Source organism: Garra rufa, unplaced genomic scaffold (assembly GCF_049309525.1).
Source record: "Garra rufa unplaced genomic scaffold, GarRuf1.0 hap1_unplaced_507, whole genome shotgun sequence".
NCBI classification, from domain to species: Eukaryota; Metazoa; Chordata; class Actinopteri; order Cypriniformes; family Cyprinidae; genus Garra; species Garra rufa.
The window spans coordinates 1-13,758 of record NW_027394774.1 but is presented as its reverse complement, the minus strand read 5'-3'; the positions used below and the strand labels follow the sequence as shown (position 1 = coordinate 13,758).

General features: G+C 39.3%; 2 protein-coding genes across 2 annotated transcripts; one reads left to right on the top strand and one right to left on the bottom strand.

Annotated features, from left to right (window-relative positions):
- Positions 1-4: 4 nt before the first annotated feature.
- On the bottom strand, positions 5-5,298 carry LOC141317223 (protein zer-1 homolog; the record flags this gene model as incomplete). The annotated part of the gene is made up of 7 exons (XM_073832993.1): positions 5,182-5,298; positions 4,443-4,713; positions 4,220-4,370; positions 1,239-1,693; positions 455-628; positions 198-312; positions 5-91 (listed from the first exon to the last, which is right to left on the bottom strand). Coding segments are annotated over exons 2-7 (1,152 nt in total), but the record flags the coding sequence as incomplete, so codon positions are not given.
- Positions 5,299-8,555: 3,257 nt separating this feature from the next.
- LOC141317224 (TBC1 domain family member 13-like) lies at positions 8,556-13,752 on the top strand. The gene is made up of 6 exons (XM_073832994.1): positions 8,556-8,620; positions 11,118-11,191; positions 11,275-11,315; positions 11,394-11,455; positions 12,813-12,912; positions 13,031-13,752. The coding sequence occupies exons 1-6, from the start codon at positions 8,598-8,600 to the stop codon at positions 13,193-13,195; spliced, it is 465 nt and encodes a 154-aa protein (XP_073689095.1). The 5' UTR covers positions 8,556-8,597; the 3' UTR covers positions 13,196-13,752.
- The last annotated feature ends 6 nt before the right edge of the window (positions 13,753-13,758 follow it).

Genomic DNA, 13,758 nt, shown 5'->3' with positions numbered 1-13,758 from the left:
GGTTAATGGCTCGATGGGCTAGTTCGGGTCGTTGTTCTGTGTACGCCTCGATAGCGTTCAGAATCTGATCCTCGTTCTTGGAGCCGGTGACCTGCAAACACACAGTGAATACAGTCAGAGCACTGGAACAACAGAAGAAGACAACTCTGTGTGTGTGTGTGTGTGTGTGTGTGTGTGTGTGTGTGTGTGTGCAGTACCTTATACGCAGGTATGTGTGTGACGCTGCAGAGTGTGGTGTTGTACAGTCCTAAGAACTGCAGCGGTCTCTTGAGCTCCTGAAACGGGTAAATGCTGCTCTTACTCGGCTCAATGCTGCAAAATAAAAACAACACACACACTCAGACAAACACAGAGGGAACGGCACATGATGGAAAAGTAAGTGTGTGTGTGTGTGTGTGTGTGTGTGTGTGTGTGTGTGTGTGTGTGTGTGTGTGTGTTCGATGGACATCTTTACCTCGGTCGGCCCACAGCGTCCTCAAACGCCGGCACTGTGCAGTTATCCAGCATGATGTGTCCAGAGATGTCCAGAGACACCAGATTGACCAAACTCTGAACGATGCTGCTCAAGATCTTCCTCGTCATCTTGAATTTAGACGTCCTCTGACTCTCTCGTGAGATATCCAGGTGTCTGCGGACAGAACAGACAAACACAGATCACTGCACTGTTCTACATGCACTTGTGTCCAAAAATACAGTAAAAATGGTGAAAAAAGCTGAAATATTATTACAATTTAAAATATCTGTTTTCTACGTGAATATCTACTAATCTGTCATTTATTTCTGTGATGCACAGCTGAATTTTCAGCATCATTATTTCAGTCTTCAGTGTCACATGATCCTTCAGAAATCATTCCAACATGCTGATTTGATGCTCAACAACCAGTTATGATTATTATCAATGTCCAGTACTTCTATTTCAAATAAATGCTGTTCTTTTGAACTTTCTATTCATCTGTGAATCCTGAAAAATAACATTTGACAGTTTTAACAAAAATATTGTGCAGCACAACTGTTTTCAACACTGAAAATAATAACAGTAACGATGCTGAAAATGCAGCTTTGATCACAGAAATCAATTAGATTTTAGCATAGATTCACATAGAAAATAGATATTTGAAATTATGATAATGTTGCACAATTTTCCAATAGTTTTGATCTAATAAATGCAGAGCCTGGTTCATCCAGAAACATTAAATCATTGTATTTATTCCAATCGTTTAAATGTTGTTTTCTCTCACCTCAGTCTGCTCATCTGCAGCAGCGTGTGGATCAGTTCCTCCGTCAGCTCCACGTTATACAGCACCAGAGACGCCAGTCGCTCTTTCCACTGGGTGAGGAACGCGGGCCGGGGCAGATGGACGGCGGACAGATCCAGGGAGGTGAGAGCGGGCAGCGGCCGCAGCAGCGTCTCCACGTCCACCTCCGCCGGCAGACCGCCCAGGTTCAGCAGACGCAGACGGTTGAAGCCCTGGAAGCTGAAGTCCAGGTCCACCGTGTGCCGGTGCAGACGCTCCTCCAGATCCTCGTCCTCGTCCTCTTCGGCGTACGCCAGCGGAGCGCCGCCCTTCTTGAAGAAGATGTTGGAGCAGCCGAACAGACTGAGAGACAGCAGACAGTGCCTGAAGCTGCAGAGCGTCCGCAGCCCGCGCGCCGTCAGACGGTTACAGTAGGTCAGATGAAGCTCGATCAGATCCTGCAAACACACAGACACTTCTCATCAAAACACAAATCAGTGGAGGACAGAACAACCAATAAACACGACATGAACTTCTTAAACATCAGCAGTTTTGGTTAAAGTCTCTGAAACAGATACTCTACAATGAAGTTCCAGGACTCTTCAAGCATTACGTTTTTGATTTTCAAGGACTTCAATCAGAGATCTCACTTGTCAAACAATATCTTTGAAAACAAATTTTAAAAAAGATAAAATAAAGTGGAGCACATGCAAAGTATGCAATGATGTCAACTTAAGAACAAAATAAAGCACATAACATTTAAAATAGGCTGTTATTCTGATAGCAACAGCTGTGACACTGATGTTTTAATATATTTACTATATATAATTACACATTAAAATCAAGGGTGTAGGTATTGTGTGAATTAGTGATTTTGTTAAAGCAGGGTAACCACAAATTAACCATGGTTTTTCTACACTAAATAAAGTTAAACTAGTTTAAAACTGTAGTTATTCAAAATAAAACATGGTTACTACACTTTAACTACAGTAAACCCATGCTTAATTTTCCTAAGGGATCTGTATGTGTATACTTTTGTTTCTATAACTGCACTGCCTAACAGTTGGATGTTTTCTACTCTTTATTACAAAAGAAATCAGACAAAAGGATTCATGAAATGGCTCTAAAATCCTGATCTGAAACAAATGATTCAGGATATGTGCTCTCTTAAACTGAATCAAGATTTGCGAACCATCATTTCAGACCAGCAGGATCACTTCTATATCACCCCTTGTCTTTTCAGTGAGTGTCAGCCCATGTGTGCACACCTATGTTTGTGTGTACATATACACATCCCTCACTAACATACACACACAAACATAGTCGAGCACACATAAACACACATCACATACAAACACATTCAGAAGGTAAAATGTGAAAAAGTGTTTTCCAGGCCATAAATGTCAAGAAGTCAAAGTATTTAAAGCACCTACAAACACTGTTGAAAGTTTTATTTCAGCAAATCAGTTCCTTTATACCAAACAGCTCGAGATTTAATTTGTTACACAAACAGCTTTACAAAATAAATCATGTTGTTCATGTTTAAATTATCTTAAATAAATCTGGTGTACTCATATATCCAACTTTACATACACCGCTAGATTTGCTATGGTATATATTACTTTACAGTAGAAAACATCTAATTGCTTTTACATCTACATTACTACGTACTTCTGTTCATTACTGTGTGCTGTTATAATGACGGAAAATTATTAAATATGATTTCTCATTTTCATTTAGTAAAAAACTGTAGAAACATGCTTTGATTGTTTTGAGCTAGAACTTCATTTTTTCTTATGCCTTTATTCTCATGTCTTTGATTTAAATTTACTTGACAAGGCTGTTTGCTGATTTCAGAGTAAATATATTTGATATTATTGAGACACTAAGCTCATTATTTCTGAATGAAATCTTCTGTTCACTATTAACACACAAGATCGGATGAGCTGAAAGTGAAAGTATGTCGGTCAGGTGATCATCAGACGTCTGTTTTACAACCATCAAGAAAGAACAAACGCTGAAAGTGAAAGTATTGTGTGATGCATTAAACTTCAAATTAAATCATTGCCATATCAACTGTCTAAATGCATGTTTTAGATCTTATTGTGAACATTTCATCTGCGCATATCTTCATGTTTAATCAAAATGTCATCAGTGGACAGACATTTTGATCATTAAGTCTTTTTATAGAGACAAAGCGACACGCGTCATAATCTGAAAACCACACCCACCAACAATCCAGAGCTCTCCATTGACTTTGTATTGTGGGAAACCGCCTCCTTGGCATTTCTGACTTATAACAAAAATCAGAACGATGTCTAAAAGCTGCTATGAGACGAGGTGTACAGTAAACAAGCTAACAAACACACAACTACGTTTACAAGCTGTTGATCCAAAAAAACAAGTGTTTAAGTGTTTTTAATCAAATTGAGTTTCTCAATATATCTCCTCCTTTCAGGGTGGTGAAATAATCCTTTCACATGGTTAAAAATAACGAATGTTTACTGTCGCTGTTAAATTTCCCTCCAGCGGGCGTAGGTCTCAGAGTAATAACATATTGCACACTTTTGTGATCTTAAACGCTCGTTTTTTAGGTTGACAGCTTATAAAAACACAGTTCTGTGTTTGTCAGCTTGTTTACTGTACACCTCGTCACATAGCAGCGTTTAGACATTGTTCTGTTTTTTTGTTATAAGTCAGAAATGACAAGGAATCAGCAAGACAAGTCCTGCAATACAAAGTCAATGGAGAGCGTTAGATTGTCCCCCCCCCTCCGGTGTGGGTGTGGCCTAAACGTGCACGCTCATCTGCATACACTTTGAGAGCCCCGCCCACATCACAACATCCAATTAACATCCAATCATCCTACATTCAATCTTGTAGGATACTCAGTCTCACTCTGACGTGAGTCACATTGAGGAAGAAAAGATCTGACGTTGTTTCCGACTGACGGTGACGGAGGGCCGGAGAGGGCGGTTTCTCACCTGTTTCCCGATGGCCTCCAGGTCTCGGTCCCGCACCAGATCCTCCCTCAGCTGCAGGCGGGTCAGTCTGGTGCTGCGCGGGTCACCGAAGAGCTGGAAGAAGCCGTCCTGCGGCTCAAAGTCACTGTCAGTGTGGACCAGATCCATGTACCTGCGGATCAGACACATCAGGTCAGGTCTCCGCGCACGACACACGCGACGCTCTCTGGGCTCTTCTACTCACACGTTCACCAGCCGGTCGCAGATCTCGCTGGGCAGGAAGACATCGGGCCGCAGGTGGAGCCGGTTCCGCTCTCCTTCGCTGTAGCACATGGTTCTCCGCAGGTTCTTCAGGCAGAAGACGGTGCACAGAGACATCAGGCTGTCCGGGTCGTCTCCTACTTTAGTGGCCATGATGATGGCCTCGAGTCGCTCAGCGGAGGACAGAACAACAACAACCACACACCAGCCTCACGAGACACTCATCGAGATGATGGGAAGAGAAGCTGCTCCACCTGAGACACACACACATATACATATGTATATATATATATATATATATATATATATATATATATATATGTATTACACACACACACACACACACACAGAGAGAGAGAGAGAAAGAGAGAGAGAGAGTCTCATGGGTCACACACACTCAGAATGACTAAATCTGACTAAATCTGATATTCGAGTGTTTTCATCTCTATTATTGTTCTGACTCCGCTGTTGTTGTCATTAGCTGTGATGGAAATGTTGGTGTTTTCCTGTCTCTGCTTTATATTTCAGTGTTCTCAGGTCTCACACTGCTGTAGATGTGTCTGCTCTACTGATTTCGTGATGTTTGTGTGTGAATGTTGATCTTGTGAAGAGTGTTAGCGCGACGCTAGCCGTTAGCATGCTAAATAAAGCGCGTGAGTTTAGCGCCGGTGATCGGTGATTGACAGCGGCTGTCGCGAGCGGCGCGCGTGTGTGTCTCTTACCTGACGCCCGCACAACGACTGACGCGCCGCCTCGACTCACAAGAAACGCAGAAATGTGAACATGATCTGAGGATGATCGCTGCCGCTCTGATGTCAACACAACCTGCGCCACATCCGGGTCACCTGTGCGCGAAACACGATCACTTCCTGTTTGGGGTGATCATCGGATGGAGACCGACGGAGGATCGAGGAGAGTCTGCTGGCTTTTGTTCCTGCATTAGAAAATGAAGTTCTGACAAGTTGATTTTCTGACTGTGACATAAAGAAGTGATCTGTTATTAATATATAAACACTGTTTTATTACCTTTTATTTACATACTCCTATGTTCTTAAATATATTATTTTTTTATGAACACATGAGTTCTTCCTTGAATATGTTGACAACTTCATTATATTGTATGCAAATTCCTTTCATTCTTAAGGCGAGACACTGCAGGTGAATAGAGTAAAAAAATAACTAATTGTTATCACATTACTTAACCAGTTGATTGATTACATTTTTTGTATTACAAGTTTTCTAAAATTGTAGGTTTAAATATGCAAATGAGCCATTATTTAATGAAATATGCACTAATTTGCATACATTTCTAGTACAAACATATACAAATATGAATAAAAATGTAAAGTGTGGTGTGTGTAAGTGCTGCTGAAGTGGAGATTTATGGCTCAGTGTAGGAGAAAAAAACTCTTTGAGAAAACATCCTTTAAAAATCTGTATTGTAATTGAAATCTATTGACACAAATAGATAAAGTGCTATAAAAGAAACACTTTAACAGTGTCTTTTGGGTGTTTTCTTTCCACTAGTCTGAAAAAACACTTTATGAAACACCAAAATCCCAACCTTGACAGGTGCATGAAAAACAACATTTTTTGCCTGCAGTGTCTCCCCTTAAACAAAAATGTTCCAAAAACAATCTAATTGAATGTTCCAAATATATAATATAATACAATTTAAACATTTCTTCTTGAATTCAGCTCTCAAATTTTATCCATCATTAATTATTTAAGTTTAATTATCTTCTGTTTGACGTTTGTTTCTTATATTATTGTATTATATTTGAGATATGAATGTGATCTCCCTGTTCATCTATACATTTTTATGTTTTGCAAAAATTAATTCAAATTATCTATAATAATCGAGAAGAATGGGTGACTCTATTTAATCCAGCTTAGCACATTCTTGAAAAAAGACTAACAAATAGTAGTTAAACATAAATTTGTAAATACACATTTATCCTAATAATAATAATAATAATAATAATAATAATAATTAGCAGTAGTAGTCGTATGGCTGGCTGTTGCTCTATTATGCTCATTATGTTCATGTAATGTTTTTTAGGGTTAGGTTACAAATGGTTAAAGAATGATTGTAATTGATCAAGAGGTTTTTCTTTTTCAGGACAGCAGGATATCAGTGAAGAAAAAAAGAAAGAGACTAATTTGAGTGTTGAATGTGTTTGTGTTTATATCTCATATTTGTCCCTGGACAATAAAACCAGTCATAAGGGAATTTTTTTTTTAATTGAGATGTAAGAGTTTTTCACAACACCAGTATATCAGTGAAGAAAGAAAGACACTAATCTTATATGTATGTCACAGTTTTAGTGTGTGATCAGATTTGAGCACCGAGCTTCCTCTAAATTACAGTAAATAGCACACTAATAATTCAGAAATGAATGAATACACAATACCAAATAATGCCATCAGCTGCTTCAGGTGTTTCATTAATAGCAGTTTAAGTGTTTCTTCCCATGTCATTACACTAGAAATGTGACTGGACCACAAAACCAGTTTAAGGTAGCACGGGTATATTTGTAACAATAGCCAAAAATACATTGTATTTTTCTTTTCTTTTTCTGTCCTACCGTAAATATATCAATACTTAATTGTTGATTAGAAATATGCATTGCTAAGAACTTCATTTGGACAACTTTAAAGGCGATTTTTTCAATATTTACATTTTTTTGCACCAGATTCAAATCAAATAGTTGTATCTCCGCCAAATATTGTCCTATCCTAACAAACCAATACAAGGCTTATTTATTCATTAATTTCATTACAAATTCATTAAAAAATGTACCCTTATGACTGGTTTTGTGGTCCAGGGACATAAATATTCCTGCTGAAAATGCTTTATAGCAGAATTTGGATTTGGGTCATTCCATGTCAAATCAACCAAATTTCAAAAACTTCTCCGGCTCAAATTTTTAATTTTGCTAATATTTATTCTGAGGAAAGATAGACATAGTGATGACAGCCAAAATGTTAAATGTCATGGATGAATTGTTTACGAAGTAATCCACTATTTTGTAGAGGGAGGTCAAAATGGCAATATTTATTTTTAACATTATTTCTTCTTCAGACATTGTTCTTTAAATTAAAATAATAAAATATCAGCTGTATACAAAGTGACCAACATTTGGTTTTCGACCACTGAAAATAGGTAATATTCAACAATCTGGACATTAAGCCTCATTGAGATCCCCATATCTAAGCAAATGAACCATGAAAATTAATATTCTGAAAGAAAGGTTTATAACAACTAGAATCTAAAATCATACGGCAATATTTTTAATACTTCTTAAGTTATCGGCACGCAAACTTTGGAAAAAGAATATTTATGGCACTCAGACTGGTATGTTCAATGCAGTGGTCTTGACAGAAAGAAATGAGATACATCTCCAGTTTTAACATTATTTGTTCCTCAGACATTTCTCTTTAAAAGAAAAAAGTATCGTCATTTTTCAAACTGACCCACATTAGGTTTTTGACCACTGAAAATGTACATTTTAACGATTTACTCCCAGAGCCATATTGAAATTCCAATATCTCTGGAACCAAATCTCATAGGGCATTAAAAATAAAGATGCCAAAAGGAAAGTTTATTAAGACCCAATATCTAAAACGGCATTCAAATATCTTTAATACTTCTTGAGTTACAGGCATGCAAACATTGGAGTAAAAACTTGAAAATGCTGTTTCCCCATTTTTGAATGGTCACCATTGCCACATAATGCAACACAGATTGCTAAAGTCAACAGATTTTACTAATAGAGCTACCAATCTCTGTGTAAAAATGCCATTATGATGCTGCCATCTTTCTGAAGTCATTTTTACCCCCTATAATTTAGCTCTGAATCCACAGTGAAAATTGCCATTTTGACCTCGCTCTACAAAATACTGGATTGCTCAGTAAATATTCATCCATTTAATATTTTAAATGTCTATATAAATATCAGCAAAATCAAAAATTTGAGCTGGGGAAGTTTTTGAAATTAGTTTGATTTGACACGGAATGACTCAGTTGTGTACACAGTCGTTGTGTTGTGTGTTGAACTGGGCGGAACTAATGTTTGGGCGCCAGTGTTTCCGGCGGGGCTGTTTTTCCGGCAGCGCGTGACTGTGCCAGTCAAACATGTCGAGTTCCTACAAAAACAGGTGAGAAACACAATGAACACGCGACAAAAACCTCTTTTACATTCAGACACACACACTTTACATCAACTACACTCACAGCAGAGCTCGTTAACAGCAGACCCGCGACTGAAGCCTGATGACACCGCTCAACTCTCTCTCTCTCTCTCTGTGTGTGTGTGTGTGTGTGTGTGTGTGTGTGTGTGTGATAACATTCAGCTGATTACATATCAAACAGTCGCGTGACACAGATATCGAGTGTATCATGAAGTACGGTAATACTGTGGTACTTTGATATTACTCCATTGATGTAGTATTCACATGTCAGAGTATATGTGTCCACAAGCTGCTGTTATTGTGATTACTGTGGTCATATCAGCCTCTCTCTACAGTTTGACTGAGAATATGAAAGTCCTTTCATTCACTCACAGTCTCTTCATGATGAGCTTCTTCATTTGTTCTGTTTGATCAGCTGCTTTGAGTCTGAAGTGTCTCTGAAACGCCTGTAAATGAGCAACAGGATCCATTAAAACTGATGAAAGTTCAGATGAGGGTTATAGGCAGCAGGTTAGGGTTAGTTATGAGTGTTAATGAGCTCATGAGGAGGCATGTGATGGATCTTTTGTGTCTTATGTTCTTACGCCATCTTAGAATTAACCAGTTTGTGACGACTAAAATAAGTGTTTAATTGAATGATTTCAAATTTAAGATTTTCAGCTCAGATGTTTCAGTCTAGGTTAGCACATTTCTTCTGTCGAGCACAAAAAAAGATATTTTGAGAAATGTCTTCTCGTATAAATGTTTTTTGCTCATATAATTAAAGTCCAATATTGAGTTCTTCTAAACATGTGTTCAGCCTAAGACAGAAAGTCACAGAGGGTTGTCTGATGACAGATGCTGATCTTGTTTGATCTGTTCCTTTAAGAGTTTGTCTCATCATCAGATCGATAGGAAGCGTGTATCAATCCATATCTCAGACTGACTTGTGATTGGAGGGTTTGGTCATGTGACTGCAGATGTATTGATCATCAGTTCTGTGTGTCCTCACGGGAATCAGCGTCTGTTTTTGTAATGCAGAGTTTGTGTTCGACCCAAAGCTCCAGATATAAATATGATAGTCAAGTCAAGATTATTTATACAGCACTTTTTACAATACAAGTTGTGTCAAAGCAACCTTACCAGGGCCGTGCACAGACCTTTTGAGGGGCATGTGCTGAAACTGAAAAAAGCCCCCTCCACCACCAAAAAAATAACACACAATAATATTCTTTTATTATATTTAATTAGTATTAATACCTTTTATACAGATAATATATACATACATCAGCACATTCAGCAGATAGCCATAAAATCTAAATAATTTTTTTATAATATATTTTGCCTGGCTAGCTGACAAGAATCACTCGGTTGCTTTGTGTCAAACTCAAATGCAGTTACACCGCGGGTTTTTGACCAGCGAATGTGTGCAATTTGTCCATCATTAAAACGACGACATCACACCGGTGTGGTGATGCATATCAACCTTTATAGACATACTAGTGTCTATTTCATAAAGACAACGTTTCATTTATTCAAACAAGAAGATATTTTACCGTTACAAGACGAAGAAGTTCATCTGCTTCCTCTCTATGACTCTGAATGATGTGCTAAACGTAAGTTCGCGGCGCTCAGGGGGCGGAGTTGTGAAGTTTGACTGACAGTTTGAGCGGTTCTAAGAGATGCGCTTTTTAATGCCTTTAATTGGTTAAATATTTGTTAAAAAGACAAACAGACGTAAAGGGTTATCAATAGCATTGATTTATAAAAAAAAAACTCCCCAAAAAAAGGGCACTTCCGAGTGTAATTACTAAAAGGGCATGTGCTCTGCACAGGTTGAGCCCTACCTGTGCACGTGCCTGAACCTTACAGTATTAAAATAATAAAATAAAATGTCAATAATAATGCAAGAGTTCCATATTGCAACAAAGTCAAATTGGGGAGGACTCATCTGGTTCCCATGGCCTTGTGCCGGTGGTCGTTTAGGGTAGGAGTTCTTTCTTGATGATCTGTCTCTGGGGCTCATCTAGTTGACTCGGTATCCGCTGACATTGGGCTGTAGGTGTTGATCCACCATCTGCTCTTGGTTTGGACTGGATCTGGGGGACTGCAGTGACCGTCTGATCTGGATACGGACTGGATCTGGTGGCTATGGTGACCTGGGAATAAGAAACAAAAAGACTAATATTAAAAGGTTTTCCTGTGGCTAATAGAGCAATATCAGACATCAGCACTATTAAACTCACTTGAATGTTGATGTGTGGGTTTATTTCACAGTTTAGATTGAGTGAGAGCATCTGTATCTGAAACCCTTGTGTTTCTCAAACAAATCAAACGTGGTATTTACATACTTTTACTATATTTTTTGAATGAGAAACATCCCTGAAATGTATTTTCTTGTTCAGAATATGTTTTTTTTGTATGCTTTTGAGCTGAGATGTGAGATCAGACGTGTTTATGTGATCAGATCTCTTGTGTTCCTCAGGATTCAGGAGTTTAAGGCGACTCTGAGTGAGCAGAAGATCGATCTCAAGGCTTTACATGAGCTCTGCTTCAGCGGTAGGTTGAGTGTGAGTCGTGTTTGTTTATGTGTGTTTGTGTTCGTGTGGAGACGTGTTCACACTCTCATCCGTGTGTCGCAGGGATCCCGTGTGAAGGAGGCATTCGTGCGCTCTGTTGGAAGGTCAGTGTCTGATCTCATGTCTGATGTGTCAATAAATAAAGAATCAGAATGATAGAAATATTCTCCTGCATTTCTCAGATCCTGCTGAACTACCTGCCGCCGGATCAGGCATTATGGGAGACGTTCCTGAAAAAACAGAGGTTACACACACACACACACACTTACACACACACACACACACACACACACACACACTTACACACACACACACACACACACACACACACACACACACACACACACACACACACACACACACACACACACACACACACACACACACACACACACACACACACACACACACACACACACACACACACACGACACACACACACACACACACACACACACACACAGACACACACACACACACACACACACTTACACACACACACACACACACACACACACACACACACACACACACACACCTTTAATTACACACACACACACACACACACACACACACACACACACACCTTTAATTACACACACACACACACACACACACACACACACACCTTTAATTACACACACACACACACACACACACACACACACACACACACCTTTAATTACACACACACACACACACACACACACACACACACCTTTAATTACACACACACACACACACACACACACACACACACACACACACACCTTTAATTACTCACACACACACACACACACACACACACACACACACACACACACACACACACACACCTTTAATTACACACACACACACACACACACACACACACACACACACACACACACACACACACACACACCTTTAATTACACACACACACACACACACACACACACACACACACACACACACACACACACACACCTTTAATTACTCACACACACACACACACACACACACACACACACACACACACACCTTTAATTACTCACACACACACACACACACACACACACACACACACACACACACACACACACACACACACACACCTTTAATTACACACACACACACACACACACACACACACACACACACACACACACACACACACACCTTTAATTACACACACACACACACACACACACACACACACACACACACACACACACACACACACACACACACACACACACACACACACCTTTAATTACTCACACACACACACACACACACACACACACACACACACACACACACACACACACACACCTTTAATTACTCACACACACACACACACACACACACACACACACACACACCTTTAATTACTCACACACACACACACACACACACACACACACACACACACACACACACACCTTTAATTACACACACACACACACACACACACACACACACACACACACACACACCTTTAATTACACACACACACACACACACACACACACACACACACACACACACACACACCTTTAATTACACACACACACACACAGGTGGATTGTTCTAATGTACTTGATTGTGATTGGTCAGGGACCTGTATGCCCAGTTTTTGCGAGAGATGATCATTCAGCCTGGAATCGCCAAGGCAAACCTGGGTGTGTCTCGAGAAGACGTGACGATGGAGGATCATGTGAGTCTGAGAACAACAAACCAAACACTGAAGAATAGCTCAAGAAAGGGTTTCAAACTGTAGCTTTGATCGTGCTGTGTTTGAAGAGACTCTTATGATGTTCTTCTCTCATCTTCAGCCTCTGAATCCAAACCCGGACAGTCGGTGGAACACCTACTTCAAAGACAATGAAGTTCTGCTGCAGATCGATAAAGACGTCAGGTGCCTGACTGAGACACAAGACATAAATCACATCCTTCAGAAAACAAGCGGTGTCTGTTTGATCCTTCAGGAACAATTCTGAGGAACAATTTGAAGTTCATTAAAATCGTCAACATTTGTTGTTCCAGACCTGTGCGCTCTTAAAAATAAAGGTGCTGCACGATGCCATAGAAGAACCTTTTTTGTTTAAATGGTTCCATAAAGAACCTTTAACATCTGAAGAACCTTTTTGTTTCACAAAAGGTTCTTTTTGGCGAAGAAAGCTTCTTCAGATTATAAAAAGGTAAGAAAATGGTTCTTCTATGTCATTGCTGTCAAGAACCTTTTAAAACAAATTATTTTTTTTTAATCGTGTATGTGAATGTGTTTTCCAAACGTTCCAACAGTTTCTGGTAGCCGTTGTTTTAATTGTTTTCCTTCTATAGAAGTCAGTGGCTAACAGCAACTCTTTGTTCACCATCGTTCTTCAAAATATCTTCTTTTGTGCTCAGAAGAAAAAAACTCATACAGGTTTGGAACAAGAATTGAAGAAACTATGTAACAGACAAAGATGAATGAACACACAACCATAAACCAAGACAATTACTATAATGCTTATTAAGACAACTGCAAGTCGTGTTGGATAAAAGCATCTAAAATGAAAGC

What these genes read in the sequence shown, in the direction of transcription:
- LOC141317224 (XM_073832994.1), top strand. Translation starts at nt 8,598, where the DNA reads ATGTCGAGTTCCTACAAAAACAG. An exon ending in TTCGTGCGCTCTGTTGGAAG is followed by an intron (nt 11,316 to 11,393) that starts GTCAGTGTCTGA and finishes TGCATTTCTCAG; the next exon opens with ATCCTGCTGAACTACCTGCC. An exon ending in ACGTGACGATGGAGGATCAT is followed by an intron (nt 12,913 to 13,030) that starts GTGAGTCTGAGA and finishes TCTCATCTTCAG; the next exon opens with CCTCTGAATCCAAACCCGGA.